At 32.9% G+C, this 16,565-nt stretch overlaps 1 protein-coding gene and 2 pseudogenes across 1 annotated transcript; 1 reads left to right on the forward strand and 2 right to left on the reverse strand.

Moving 5' to 3' along the window:
* Positions 1 to 205: 205 nt before the first annotated feature.
* LOC136028692 (uncharacterized) lies at positions 206 to 13,606 on the reverse strand. The gene is made up of 2 exons (XM_065706520.1): positions 13,443 to 13,606; positions 206 to 407 (listed from the first exon to the last, which is right to left on the reverse strand). Exons 1-2 carry the CDS (start codon positions 13,604 to 13,606, stop codon positions 206 to 208), a joined length of 366 nt encoding a protein of 121 aa, XP_065562592.1.
* Positions 5,960 to 6,078, reverse strand: LOC136029760 (5S ribosomal RNA; annotated as a pseudogene).
* On the forward strand, positions 6,579 to 6,697 carry LOC136029763 (5S ribosomal RNA; annotated as a pseudogene).
* Positions 13,607 to 16,565: the final 2,959 nt, after the last annotated feature.

Genomic DNA, 16,565 nt, shown 5'->3' on the forward strand with positions numbered 1-16,565 from the left:
CGCTTTTCATTAGATAGTTTGGATCTTATTTAATGCTGAACTGAATCTTATAATTTAATTTTGAAATAATTATGCCTTCTTGAGTCATATTTTTTTTTTCACCGAACACCACGATGTTTAACGTAATTTAGCCTGATTGTTTAATTCATCTAGTGGCCCTTAAAAGGGCCGTTGGTTAAGATGAAATTGCGGTGAACTAGGGTGCTTAAGCTCTCTCGCCACGGATACGAGGGGCAAGTTGAACATCTTTTGGCATGATGGTCAGCCTTTTGGCGTGAATGGCACACAAGTTGGTATCCTCAAAAAGTCCAGCTAAATACACCTCGCTGGCTTCTTGTAAGGCCATCACAGCTGAACTCTGGAACCTCAAGTCAGTTTTGAAATCCTGGGCAATCTCTCCCACAAGTCTTTGAAAGGGCAATCTCCTTATGAAAAGTTTGATACTCTTTTGATAGCGACAAATTTATCTCAGGGCTACGGTTCCGGGCCTGTATCTGTGTGGTTATTTCACCCCTCCAGTAGCAGGATTCGACTTACGTGCTGACCTGGTCACAAGCTGCTTTCTAGGTGCCTTTCCGCCCGTTGATTTTCTTGCAGTTTGTTTTGTCCTTGCCAGGTTGATAGTTTGCCTCTCTTTAAAAGAATCAGTGTTGCCAGATTAGACGGAGAGGATTATGCTTTCTTTAGTCCAAAATTATGCTTTTTTGGACACATTTATGCTACGCTTCTATATTTTCCCAGGTTTCACGAAAAATCGATTAGTTAAGACAAGTCGAATTCTGTCTTATCTTAATAAAGGTTCTAACAAGTAAAGTAGAGAATACAGCAATAGACTTTACAGTCCCCACCGGCGGTGTTGATCTCAGTTTCTTGGCCCAATTTGGTTCAACATTTTTCGTCTTTTTTCCCAGGTCGTCTTTCTTCTCGAAGCGGTTGACGACATTTGAAAACCATAGTGTCTTACATCATCATCAAAACTTTACTTCAGATACATTAAAAATAGAAGGAAAAAACACTGTTCATATTCAATGATCTTCTTCATCTTCGCTTTCAGATTTGACTTCTTGACCTGGGGGTGGGATGGCTACATAGAGGTTCTCGGTATTATGGAGCTTGATCTGATTGTCTGTAGGGACATATTTGTAGCAAACTGTATCTTTTGTTCTTAATCGCGATTTTGTGACCAACACGGCTTTAATATTCTTTCTTTCTTTCTTCATTTTTCTATCATTCTTTCTTGAACCGATTCCGTTTTTTTTTTGTCTTGAAATCACTGACCCAAAAAAAAATTCTTTCTGAGCCTGCGTTCAAATGCGGTAGGGAGAGCACCCTCTCTGCAAGTTCAGCCAGATCTGGAAAACTCTTTCGTCGGTAAAGTATCTAATTTCGAGCATTTTTCTCCGCATAAAGTCTGTAGTAATTTTTCTCACATCTATCTTTTCAGAGTCACTAAAAGCATGTAGCAGCTTGCGCCACTGGGAGTCAATATCTGTGAGTTTTTGCATGATACTTGGAAATCGGTTCACTACGACACCTAGTGACGGAATACTGGTTCTTTCAGTTCCCAGGGCCATCCTGGGATTAACAAACTGAAGGGACTTCAAAAAAAGATCACCATTCGGGAAGCGCTTGAGCGTCTGTGTCGCTGCGGTAATGTAGAAACCAATACACCTAAACGCTGTGCAGAAAATTTTGCTTTAGTTTGGTCAAAAAATTATAACCATCTTGAATGATAACCGTAACCATCTTAAATTGATAAACCATCTTTTTAGTTCGTTTTATTGATGTGACTTTATGAGCTGTTCTACATCGTTTTAAATTATGCTACGATTGTGCTATCTTAAGGAGGATTATGCTTGGATGCTTTTGGTTCCTAATTATGCTACGTTCCGCATAATTATACTACATCTAGCAACACTGAAAAGAATGAACAAACGAATCAATACCTAGTGGCTATATCTATATGGAGCGCCAGCCGCGCGACAGAGTCACATTTTGACGGGAAAGACTTTAATAATATAAATTGAACGGGCTTTGAAGGAAATTTCTTAGTTTGAAAAAAACTTTACAGCTGTTGACGACTCCACTGAATTTAATATGACAGGAAGAGGAAAATGAGGAAAGGGGATTGGAAAAGGGGGGGGGGTGCAAAACGTCATCGCAAAGTTTTTCGTGACAATATCCAGGGTATCACAAAGTCAGCTATCAGAAGACTGGCTCGCCGCGGTAGTGTAAAACGTATATCTGGCCTAATTTACATGGAAACCAGAGGTATTCTTAAAGTTTTTCTCGAAAATGTTATTCATGATGCTGTCACCTACACAGAACATGCCAAGAGAGAGAAAGTAACTGCAATGGATGTAGTCTACGCTCTGAAGCGTCAAGGTCGTACATTTTATGGCTTTGGTGGTTAATGGTCTCCCTGAACTGTCCCCCTACCAAACGGCCTTTTTAAAGGCCAACAAATCTTTTAGACAGTTTCTAGCTCAGGCTTTTGAGCCTTTTTTTTTGTTGTGCCTTTAAAATTTATTTTAAATCGCTGTTATTTCCCCGACTCAAGTGTTGGCATTTGTGTATTACCAATAGATGGAAATCAAGGAGATGTCCAACTTAGTCTCTTCTGTTTTTCTTTTTTCTTATAAAAGATGTAATCAGCTTGGCACTATTAGAATAAGGAAACAAGTTTGTCACCAAGAATATTATTTTACTTTGAAAAAAAATCATTATAATATATATATATATATATATATATATATATATATATATATATATATATATATACATTGTTTTGTTATATATATATATATAACAAAAGATGCCAACAGCACCCGGTGTTCCCAGGCGGTCAAAGCAGTAGTAGCAAAGAAATCGACACCAAGGATGAAGCCGTCAGTCAAGAAAGTTCCCGCCGAGAAAGTGGCATCTAAAAAGTCTGTAGCTAAGAAACCAGCTAAAAAGTAATGTGTGCAATAAGTTATCCTGCAGTATCAAACAGCCCTTTTCAGGGCTATCAAAGCAAATGCATGAAACTTTCTGTTCAGAAAGTTATAATGCTATAAAGTTCCAATTTTGACTCTCTACTTTTCCGTTTCAAGGATAATTCAGCTGTTGTATGAGCGCAAAAATACGTTGCATAATATTTACTTTTGTATTCTAGCGCTATTGCTGTCTTAAAAAACAATATATTCTCTGAGGTCAACCTGACTTTCATACATAATGATGATAGAAGGTAATAAGCTTACCTAAGCTATGGATGTCAGGTGATTGATTTTTCTTCTAACGATAATTTCGACAGGACCTGTGCCTGTCATCATCAGGTTAATTCAAATTTCTTCTTTCTTCCTAAATATTAGAGATAGATCTTTGACTTAACCTTTGACTAATTAAATTTGAATTAATCTGATGATGACAGGCACAGGTCCTGTCGAAATTATCGTTAGAAGAAAAATCAATCACCTGAAAACCATAGCTTAGGTATGCTTATTACCTTCTATCATCATTAAAAAACCATATTAAAGACTAGATTTGAAGGCTGGCTTGTAAGGTTCAAGCTTGATATTAAAGCAATCACATTGATAAATATACAAATATATCGCCATAGCCAAATGGGTAGAGTGGTACCTTCAAATTGCGGGAGCGGAGGTACCATTCCCGACTAGTTGAGCGAGGCTAATGAATCATAACTATTAAGATTATATCAATCAAAAATAATGACAGATGAAAAATAACAAAGTGTAAATCGTGAGAGTTGAGGTGTCATTCCAACTAGACTTATAAATACTAGTACAATTTTATAGTAAAACAATACAAATATAAATAGTTTCGCTTAATTTTTTTTAAATCTTCGAGAAAAAAAAAGGTTTGGTACAAAAAGTTTAGACTCTAAAATGACTGTTATTGATGGTATTGTTTTCTTTTTTAATATGTATATATATATATATATATATATATATATATATATATATATATATATATATATATATATATATATATATATATATATATATATATATATATATATATATATATATATATATATATATATATATATATATATATATATATATATATATATATATATATATATATATATATATATATATCTTCTGGTATTAAAAATTTTCGAATTTTAATCTATATTGGAGTGTTAATAATTCACTGCAGGTGATAGATTCTTTAACAATGGTTTCAGCTAAAAGAATTGAGTCTTTCGATTTTGCGACAATGTATACTAATTTATCACTAAATTCAGTGTTAGATAATTTTAAAACTGTTTTCAAGAAATCTCTCCTCTTATCTAGTAAAAGGGTCTTAAAAATAGACAAATATAATAAAAAAGCTATATGGACAAATTGCTTTAATACTACAGTTAACTTGAGATGTTACAGCTTGGATATGATTTTTGAGTTATTAGAATTTGTTTTATACAATACTTATATAAGATTTGGTGGTGATTTGTACAAGCAAATTGTGGGAATTAATTGGGGGGGAATGCAAGTCCATTTATAGCTGACTTGTTTTTAAGTCAACTAGAATATAAATATATGATGGATAAGAAAAATCCAAATAATTTAAAACATGTTTTGTCAAATAATATAAGATATTTAGATGATATTTTGGTCTTAAATTGTAAAGATTTCATTGATATTACTAAAAATATATATCCATCAGAGCTTATTCTTGAACCTAGTCATGGCGCTGGTCATGAAGATCATTTCTTAGATTTAAATATTAATATTTGTGATAATAATAAATTAAGTTTTAAAATGTATAATAAAACGGATGATTTTGATTTTGAAGTGATTAGTTTCCCATTCCCTGAAAGTAATATACACTCAAATATCACATATTCAGCGTTTTTCTCACAGTTACTTCGTTATACAAGGATTTGTAGTAATTATGTTGATTTTGAAAATAGATGTAAAATCTTAAGCCAAAAAATGATATCAAGAGGTTTTTCTGCAAATAAATTAACTTGGCAATTTAAAAAATTTAGTTTTCATTATAACGAACTTTTAAATAAATATCAAAAGAATCATCTAGAAATACTTAAAGAAATTTTCAACTAATTTCGGAGGTTCTAGAAATGATGTTGCAGCGCCATCTATTTTGAATTGTGTTTCTAATTTAGCGGATTTTTTTAAAAATTAGCCACATGGTAAATGTGAATTCTATAATTGTTTAGTTCATTCCGGTTTTTTGTAATGTGTTAATATTTGTGATTTGGTAAAATTTATTATATTTAGTTTACCTATTGTTGCTAAAAAGAGGGATATATTAACAGGATAAGTTTGTTTTGGTGTTACTTGGTTGTTTTACATTTGCTGCTGTTTTTTTTTCTTTCATAGGCATGTATTTTGGGGGTGATACCTGACACGGTGATGCCATGGATATTCTGTGGTAGCCACAACACTTGGCTGGGTAGAGAATTTAAAGTGGCGAAACCCTATAGGCCAGTGTATTCTCCTGATGAGGCCTTGTGTTGGGTTGTTGCCTCTGAATTATTTGTCTTTATTATTTTTTTTTATTGTTTGGTAAATGACGACTTATACTTATTGACGACATGACTGCCTGTCCATGGATTATTCTTTATGGTTGATTGTGTGTGGCTATGCTGTTTGACCTATGTGATTGTATGGATGAGTAGGGTTAAGGCCTCATTCAAGTGCTGGTCTATATTAATCACTAATTTAGGAAAACAGTCTTCCTTTTCTCCTTCTGTCTCTCTTTTTTTTGTGTGTGTGTTTGTGCTGTTGCATTGGTGATTTCTCTTTTCAAGATATATGTATATATATATATATATATATATATATATATATATATATATATATATATATATATATATATATATATACGTATATATATATATATATATATACATATATATATATATATATATATATATATATATATATATATATATATATATATATATATATATATATATATATATATAAGATACCAACAGCACCCGGTGTTCACAGGCGGTCACCCATCCAAGTACTGACCGGGCCCGACGTTGTGTGATTTCCAGGATCTGACGAGATTGGGTACTTTCAACGTGGTATGGCCGTTGGCTGCGAAATTTTGTAACAAAATGCTTGTTGGTCTACAAACTGAAAAGAAACAAAATACCCAGTTTTGGAGTCTTGAACCAAGGGTTTTAGTAGACAAATATTTAAAAAGAATCAAAATATGTTTATTAATTCTTTTTCTTAAAACAAACCTTTATTCCTTCTGAAAAAATGACAAGCCCCCCAAAATGTTTCCACCTTTGAGATGACTATCCTAGGCTTCCTAGGCCGGTTCAGATCAGTCGAATTAGAGGGTCTTTGAAACTTTATTAATTGTAACAAAATAGTTTAGCCTCAAATATATATTTAGATTTTGTTGGGGTATAATTTAAGGATTTTTAAGGAAAATATCTCCCCAGCCTCCGGTAAATTCGTGTCCTTTGTTACTAGATAAATGTGCAAGTTTTCCTTTTCATATTCAGCATCCTTAATTTCATAGCTTCTTTAATGATTATTAAATTAATAATCCTTAATTAATTCATCATTTTGTTACAAAATTTTTCAGTTAACGGCCATACCACGTTGAAAGTACCCAGTCTCGTCAGATCAAGGAAATCACACAACGTTGGGCCCGGTCAGTACTTTGATGGGTGACCGCCTGGGAACAACGGGTGCTGTTGGCATCTTATATATATATATATATATATATATATATATATATATATATATATATATATATATATATATATATATATATATATATATATATATATATATATATATATAAATATATGAATATATAAATATATATATATATATATATATATATATATATATATATATATATATATATATATATATATATATATATATATATATATATATATATATATATATATATATATATATATATATATATATATATATATATATATATGTATATATAACATATATATATATATATATATATATATATATATATATATATATATATATTATAATGATTTTTTTCAGAGTAAAATAATATTCTTGGTAACAAACTCGTTTCCTTACTCTAGTAGCACCAAGCTGATTACATCTTTTATAAGAAAAAAGAAAAACAGAAGAGACTAAGTTGGACATCTCCTTGATATCCATCTATTGGTAATACACACATGCCAACACCTGACTCACATTTATCTAAGCCAATAAATTAAGTCAAAAATTGTAACCAAAATGACATTATAAGCCCCCAAGATATTTTAGTTGACCATTCCGGCAATTAAATCAAGTTGAAAGCCACCACGAAACATACAGTTTTAAATGATTAATTCTCCTATGCCGGAATTGATTCTTCAGTCCATGGGGCACCGCTTTAGTCGGTCAAATATACTGGGAGCCTATAATGTCACTTTTCACTTTTGTCACAAGTCACAATTTTTGACTTCATTTATTGGCTCATCAGCTAAGCCGAAACAATAGTGGACTCACACTCATTTCTGATTTCCAAAAAGATGGCATGTCATTCAATATATTCCATTGGGGGCACTTTACCAGCAATTTATGATAAAAGCTGATTGAACAGTGTATTTATGTCCAAATCGTCTTCATATATTTTCCGGCTCAACTCCATTAGACAGTTCAAATACCTTTCTCTTTCAATAGCCTCTACACCACAATTCTGCTTGTTTCTTCAATAGTGCCACATAAATAGCTGACTTAAATCAAAGGCTTACTTTAAAATTAGTATTTGATTTATCCATGCTTAAATCCTCTTCATATGTTGCCAGGCCCAACTCCATTGTACAGATCAAAGTGCCTTGGTCTTTCAATCGCATCTATAGCAATAGTCTACTTGTTCCTTCAATAGCGCCGCCTAAGCAATTGTCTTGAACAAAAACTAACTTTAAAGTTAGTCTTTGATTGGTCTATGTTCAAAGTCCCTTCAAATGTTTTCGGCCACAACTTCATTGTAAAGTTCAACGACTTTTGTCTTTCAGTAGCATCAATAACACCAATGTACTTGCTCCTTCAAGAGCGCCGTGAAAACAACTGACTTTAATCAACGACTTCTAAGGTATTCTATCTTCTATCTTCTAACGTATATTCAGGAAACCGCTCTACCTGGGCGAACAATTATTGCTCAGAGGTCTAACGAGTCATTTCTAGGTAATCTGTGGTTCTTCTTTCGCAAAGATTGCGATTCAGGTGTTGTATTGTTAAAAAAGAAAACAACACCAACAACAACATTCATTTTTAGAGTCTAAACTTTTTGTATCGTATATTCTAACGCATATTCACGGAGCCTCTCTACCTGGGTGATCAATTTCTGCTCAGAGGCCTAGCGAGTCATTTCTAGGTAATCTGTGGTTTTTCTTTTTTGTTTTTGCAGAAATTATGATTCATGTGTTTAATTGTTAAATAACAAAACAATACCAACAACAACAGTCATTTTTAGAGTCAAAACTTTTTGTATCGTATATTCTCACGTATATTCACGGAACCGCTCTACCTGGGCGAACAAATTCTGCTCAGAGGTCTAGCAAGTCATTTCTAGGTAATCTGTGGTTGTTCTTTTTTGTTTTTTTTTCTTTTTTTGTGAAACATCTACCAACAACAACAGTCATTTTTAGAGTCTAAACTTTTTGTATCGTATATTCTAAAGTATATTCAGGGAACCGCTCTACTCAGGCGAACAATTTCTGCTCAGAGTCCTAAAGAGTCATTTCTAGGTAATCTGTGCTGCCTCTTTTTTGTTTTTGCAAAAATTACGATTCATGTGTTGTATTGTTAAATAAGAAAACAATACCAACAACAACAGTAATTTTTAGAGTCTCAACTTTTTGTTTCAAACCTTTTCTTTTTTGTCAAAGATTTGAAAAAAAGAAATTAAGCGAAACTATTTATATTTGTGTTGTTTTACTGTAAAATAGTACTAGTATTTATGCGACTCTTGTGTTGTATTGTTTAATAAGAAAACAATACCAACAACAACAGTAATTTTTAGAGTCTAAACTTTTTTTATCGGATAATTTAAAGTATATTCACGGAACCGCTCTACCTGAGCGAACAATTTCTGCTCAGATGCCTAGCGAGTCATTTCTAAGTAATCTTAGGCTCTTCTTTTTTGATTTGCAAAGATTGCAATTCATGTGTTGTATTGTTAAATAAGAAATAAATACCAACAACAACAGTTGTTTTTAGAGTCTAAACTTTTTGTATTGTATATTCTAATGTGTATTAAGGGAACTGCTCTACCTGGGTGAACAATATCTGCTCAGAGGCTTAGCGAGTCATTTCTAGGTAACCTTTGGTTCTTCTTTTTTGTTTTTGCAAATATTACGATTCAGGTGTTGTATTGTTAAATAACAAAACAATACCAACAACAACAGTTGTTTTTAGAGTCTAAACTTTTTGTATTGTATATTCTAATGTGTATTAAGGGAACTGCTCTACCTGGGTGAACAATTTCTGCTGAGAGGATTAGCGAGTCATTTCTAGTTAATCTGTGCATCTTCTTTTTTGTTTTTGCGAAGATTGCGATTCATGGGTTGTATTGTTAAATAAGAAACAAATACCAACAACAACAGTAATTTTTAGAGTCTAAACTTTTTGTATCGTTAATTCTAACGTATATTCACGGAACCGCTCTACCTGGGCAAGCAATTTCTGCTCAGAGGCCTAGCGAGTCATTTCTAGGTAATCTTTGGTTCTTCTTTTTTGTTTTTGCAAATATTGTGATTCATGTGTTGTATTGTTAAATAAGAAAATAACCAACACAACATTCATTTTTAGAGTCTAAACTTTTTGTATCGTATATTCTAATGTATATTCAGGGAGCCACTCTACCTGGGAGAACAATTTCTTCTCAGAGGCCTAGCGAGTCATTTCTAGGTAATCTGTGGTTAATCTTTCTTGTTTTGCAGATATTACGATTCATTTGTTGTATTGTTAATTAAGAAAACAATACCAACAACAACAGTCATTTTTAGAGTCTAATCTTTTTGTATCGTATATTCTAACGTATATTCAGGGAGCCACTCTACCTGGGCGAACAATTTCTTCTCAGAGGCCTAGCGAGTCATTTCTATGTAATATGTGGTTTTTCTTTTTTGTTTTTGCAGAGATTACGATTCATGTGTTTAATTGTTAAATAAGAAAACAATACCAACAACAACAGTCATTTTTAGAGTCTAAACTTTTTGTATCGTATATTCTCACGTTTATTCACGGAACCGCTCTACCTGGGCGAACAAATTCTGCTCAGAGGTCTAGCAAGTCATTTCTAGGTAATCTGTGGTTGTTCTTTTTTGTTTTTTTCTTTTTTGTGAAACATCTACCAACAACAACAGTCCTTTTTAGAGTCTAAACTTTTTGTATTGTATATTCTAATGTATATTCAGGGAACCGCTCTACTCAGGCGAAAAATTTCTGCTCAGAGTCCTAGCGAGTTATTTCTAGGTAATCTGTGGTGCCACTTTTTTGTTTTTGCAAAGATTACGATTCATGTGTTGTATTGTTAAATAAGAAAACAATACCAAAAACAACAGTAATTTTTAGAGTTTCAACTTTTTGTATCAAATCTTTTCTTTTTTGTCGAAGATTTGAAAAAAAGAAATTAAGCGAAACTATTTATATTTGTGTTGTTTTACTGTAAAATAGTACTAGTATTTTTGCGACTCTTGTGTTGTATTGTTTAATAAGAAAACAATACCAACAACAACAGTCATTTTTAGAGTCTAAACTTTTTTTATCGTATAGTCTAAAGTATATTCACGGAACCGCTCTACCTGAGCGAACATTTCTGCTCAGATGCCTAGCGAGTCATTTCTAAGTAATCTTAGGCTCTTCTTTTTTTGATTTGCAAAGATTGCGATTCATGTGTTCTATTGTTAAATAAGAAAAAAATACCAACAACAACAGTCATTTTTAGAGTCTAAACTTTTTGTATCGTATATTCTAATGTGTATTAAGGGAACTACTCTACCTGGGTGAACAATTTCTGCTCAGAGGCCTAGCGAGTCATTTCTAGGTAGCCTGTGGTTATTCTTTTTTGTTTTTGCAAAGATTACGATTCAGGTGTTGTATTGTTAAATAAGAAAACAATACCAACAACAACAGTCATTTTTAGAGTCTAAACTTTTTGTATCGTATATTCTCACGTTTATTCACGGAACCGCTCTACCTGGGCGAACAAATTCTGCTCAGAGGTCTAGCAAGTCATTTCTAGGTAATCTGTGGTTCTTCTTTTTTGTTTTTGCGAAGATTGCGATTCATGGGTTGTATTGTTAAATAAGAAACAAATACCAACAACAACAGTAATTTTTAGAGTCTAAACTTTTTGTATCGTATATTCTAACGTATATTCACGGAACCGCTCTACCTGGGCAAGCAATTTCTGCTCAGAGGCCTAGCGAGTCATTTCTAGGTAATCTGTGGTTTTTCTTTTTTGTTTTTGCAGAAATTATGATTCATGTGTTTAATTGTTAAATAACAAAACAATACCAACAACAACAGTCATTTTTAGAGTCTAAACTTTTTGTATCGTATATTCTCACGTATATTCACGGAACCGCTCTACCTGGGCGAACAAATTCTGCTCAGAGGTCTAGCAAGTCATTTCTAGGTAATCTGTGGTTGTTCTTTTTTGTTTTTTTTTTCTTTTTTGTGAAACATCTACCAACAACAACAGTCATTTTTAGAGTCTAAACTTTTTGTATCGTATATTCTAAAGTATATTCAGGGAACCGCTCCACTCAGGCGAACAATTTCTGCTCAGAGTCCTAAAGAGTCATTTCTAGGTAATCTGTGCTGCCTCTTTTTTGTTTTTGCAAAAATTACGATTCATGTGTTGTATTGTTAAATAAGAAAACAATACCAACAACAACAGTAATTTTTAGAGTCTCAACTTTTTGTTTCAAACCTTTTCTTTTTTGTCAAAGATTTGAAAAAAAGAAATTAAGCGAAACTATTTATATTTGTGTTGTTTTACTGTAAAATAGTACTAGTATTTATGCGACTCTTGTGTTGCATTGTTTAATAAGAAAACAATACCAACAACAACAGTAATTTTTAGAGTCTAAACTTTTTTTATCGGATAATTTAAAGTATATTCACGGAACCGCTCTACCTGAGCGAACAATTTCTGCTCAGATGCCTAGCGAGTCATTTCTAAGTAATCTTAGGCTCTTCTTTTTTGATTTGCAAAGATTGCAATTCATGTGTTGTATTGTTAAATAAGAAATAAATACCAACAACAACAGTTGTTTTTAGAGTCTAAACTTTTTGTATTGTATATTCTAATGTGTATTAAGGGAACTGCTCTACCTGGGTGAACAATATCTGCTCAGAGGCTTAGCGAGTCATTTCTAGGTAACCTTTGGTTCTTCTTTTTTGTTTTTGCAAAGATTACGATTCAGGTGTTGTATTGTTAAATAACAAAACAATACCAACAACAACAGTTGTTTTTAGAGTCTAAACTTTTTGTATTGTATATTCTAATGTGTATTAAGGGAACTGCTCTACCTGGGTGAACAATTTCTGCTGAGAGGATTAGCGAGTCATTTCTAGTTAATCTGTGCATCTTCTGTTTTGTTTTTGCGAAGATTGCGATTCATGGGTTGTATTGTTAAATAAGAAACAAATACCAACAACAACAGTAATTTTTAGAGTCTAAACTTTTTTTATCGTTAATTCTAACGTATATTCACGGAACCGCTCTGCCTGGGCAAGCAATTTCTGCTCAGAGGCCTAGCGAGTCATTTCTAGGTAATCTGTGGTTTTTCTTTTTTGTTTTTGCAACGATTGCGATTCATGTGTTGTATGGTTAAATAAGAAAACAATACCAACAACAACAGTCATTTTTAGAGTCTAAACTTTTTGTATCAAACCTTTTCTTTTTTCGAAGATTTAAAAAAAAGAAATTAAGCGACACTAATTATATTTGTGTTGTTTTACTATAAAATAGTACTAGTATTTATAAGTCTAGATAGAATGACACCTCAACTCTCACGATTTACACTTTGTTATTTTTAATCTGTTAATTTTTGATTGATATAATTTTATTAGTTATGATTCGTCGGACTAGTCGGGATTGGTACCTCCGCTCCCGCAATTTGAAGGTGCCGCTCTAACCATTCGGCTATGGCGATATTTTTGTATATTTATCAATGTGAACACTTTAATATCAAGCTTGAACCTTACGAGCCAGCCGTCAAATCTAGTCTTTAATATGGGTTTGTTTATTTTTTAAACAGGAATAGCTCTAGAATAAAAAAGTAAATATTATGCAACGTATTTTTGGGCTCAAACAACAGCTGAATTATACTTGAAAGGGAAAAGTAGAGAGTCAAAATTGGAAATTTATAGCATTATAACTTTCTGAACAGAAGGTTTCGAGCACTGAAAAGGGATGTTTGATACTGCAGGATAACTTATTGCACACATTACTTTTTAGCTGGTTTCTTAGCTACTGACTTTTTAGATGCCACTTTATTGGCGGGAGCTTTCTTGACTGACGGCCCTTTCTTGGGTCTCGATTTCTTTGCTGCTACTGCTTGTTTGGCAACAGTGGGTTTCTTGAAAACCTTTACAGGTTTTTTGCTAACAGCCATTGGCTTGATAGCCTTTTTGGCTGAAGTTGACTTTTTTACTGCAGTAGTTTTGGTTGTTTTCTTAGTTGTGGTTTTTTAAGCTGTGGGCTTGGCAGGCTTTACAGCCTTGCAATTTTCGGCCTTGACAGGCTTTGCAAGCTTGAAACAACCAGTTACACCAGTACCTTTGGGATTTATAGCAATTCTATTTGCAAGGCAACGCTTCAAAGCTTGCTTAAGATGCATTTGAGAATAGCCTGACGTCTAGGTCCCCCATGTTCTTTCAGGTTAGCAATGGATTTGGTGATCATTTCCGTGTATTTTGGTTGGTTTCCTGGTGCCTTGGCCTATTTATCCCCTTATCATTATTTATCCTATTTATCATTATTATCCCCTTATTTATCCTATTTATCAAAGCTTGCTTAAGATGCATATTCACAACTTTGGCATCATTGCCAACCTGAAAATTGCCCATTATGTATTTGAGAATGGCCTGATGGATAGGTCCCCCACGTTCTTTCAGGTCAGCAATGGACTTGGTGATCATTTCCGTGAATTTTGGGTGGTTTCCTGGTGCCTTGACCTATTTATCCCCTTTAGGTTTTGCAGCCTTAGCTGGTTTTGGAGCCTTTGCTATCTTTTCTTTCTTGGCTGGTGAAGCCATGCTCTGGGATTATATAGATGCTGGTCCCACTTCAGCTTCAATTTCAGACATTTTCAACTCTTCTCTACTTTCCTCTGTCACTAGTGCGACTAAATACTGAATACATGCTTATTTTCAAAGTTGGAAACCGCCGTACCCGGGTTAACATTTCTCTGTGTGCGCGAGCTAAGGAATTTCGGCTGTGCTTGTGTTTGTTTGAAAAGCCTTTATTCGAATTTTTATTAGGAGCTAAGCTTTCGAGGAACGAAACCTACGCTGAAGGATAGACCGGTTATTTTTCTATAGTTAGACATTTTTTCATTGCTTAATCCATGGTAATTTGCCAGCAAACGGGCAGAGAATAGGAGAAATCCGTCAAAACTAGTGTTCAATGTCAATAAACACATTTTTGCTAGGAACTTAGATCCATGATGCCCACTTTTTATTTTTTATTAGTGAAATACAGTACAAATGCTTTCAGACAATGTAACATACATGCATGTTTGTCTGCAAAATCGCACTGACATTAATTCCGAGACTCCAGCTAAAAACACAGAAGATAAAGTAATAAGAAACGACACCTAAATTTGAGGCAGAAAGTCTCAAACTCGTGTTCCAATGAAAATGAATTTCATTTTATTCTAGTATTATATTTAAAATAAAAAAATTACGTTGTAAGGTTTCGAGACGCCAAGGGAGGGGGGGAGTGGAAATAAATTGTTTTTATTTTAACCTGAGGAGTGTCCCTTGCTGGAGTATATTTTTGATTTTGTTAATATCAAACAATAGAAATCACAAATAAGCTTAATCGTAAAAAAAGTATTTGACACATTTAAAATCATTATATTTATATGAATAAGTAAGTAAGGAATGTCTGCCTTTTAGATTTTGGTATTGAATTCTCTATTAGTGGTAGTACAGGGAGGATATGAGAAGGATAAGGTGGCTTTTAAAAACAAGCATCTCTGAATTACGTTTCTTTTTATCCCTTTTCATCAGAATCCCATTAGCACGACAGTTTTCAACCAAAGATGAGTAAAAAAACTCGAATGCATTTTTTCTTCGAAAGAAAGGCTTTTATTACTTATAGTCTGTATTTCAAAGGGCCCAAAATATTGAAACTTTGAGGTTTGTATGTCAAATTTTCATTAAAATAAAATTAATTTTACTTTATTTTAACATTATATTTGAAAAGATAAAAATGGTGTTATAATATTTTTGAGATGAAGGGGGGTTGGACGCAAAGTTGAAGCAAACTACATTTTATTTGTTTCGATCCCATGATACCTGAAAGTTTAATATTCGTTCTACACAAAAAAGGAATTGCTTTAAAATAGAATAATGTTCCTTTCTACAGTATATTTTCGAGTTTTGCTTAAAAACAAACATTATAAATCATAAATAAAATAAAAAAAACGCAAAAGGTTAAAACACAAATGGCAAAAAATTTTTGCCAAAGTTTAAACCGCATAACGAATTGTTGCTATATAATCACAAATAAACCCGCTTTTATTTGTTTTGATCTCAGGCTATCTGAAAGTTTTAATATACGTTCCACTGATAAAGGAATTGTTTTAAACGGGAAAAATGTCCCTTTTTACAGTATATTTTCAAGTTTTGCTTTAAAAAATAAATCACAAAAAAATAAATTTAAAAAAACGGCAAAAAATTGTCACTATATAATCACAAATAAACTCAATTTTATAAGTGTATGGTGTCTTGTATTTTAAAAGACCTAAAGCAGTGTTGGAACAAACTAATATGCTCAATGCTTAGCATTGAAATGCATAAATTAAATGCATTGAAATGAATACCAGCTAAAAGTCGATTTTCTGTTATTTCCAGACCTCTAAATTAAAGACAGTCGGATGCCTTTTGTTATAGTTTGAAACTCATGATTTTGGGCTTCATTCTCAGAGTCAATTTACAAGGAAATTCATTTGCTAGCTAAAATTTTGCCAGCTCTTCATACTTGTTTATTAACTGCAAATAACTAATGCAATACTTTTGTCCAAATTGTAAGGTCTAGCGGCAATTTAGCAAAGAGTAGGAACCCATTTCCCTCCGTTCCTACTATCTTCATTCAAACATGAGAGAATAGGCTTGTGCAGTTAAATAGCAACAATTATTTCTTTGAATAATTCCATGGTGTGAATACGCAACTTTTTTAAATAACGGAATTTTGATGCTAAGAGATACATCAAAAGAATCGGATTTTTATCCTGATTTTAAGTATATAAGTCTCATCAAATTTATTCTTTGTCATCAAAAGTTACGAGCCTGAGAAAATTTGCATTATTTTGGAAAATAGGGGGAAACGTCCCCTTAAAGTCATAA

The sequence above is a fragment of the Artemia franciscana genome, chromosome 7 (genome assembly GCF_032884065.1).
Source record: "Artemia franciscana chromosome 7, ASM3288406v1, whole genome shotgun sequence".
Taxonomy (NCBI): Eukaryota; Metazoa; Arthropoda; class Branchiopoda; order Anostraca; family Artemiidae; genus Artemia; species Artemia franciscana.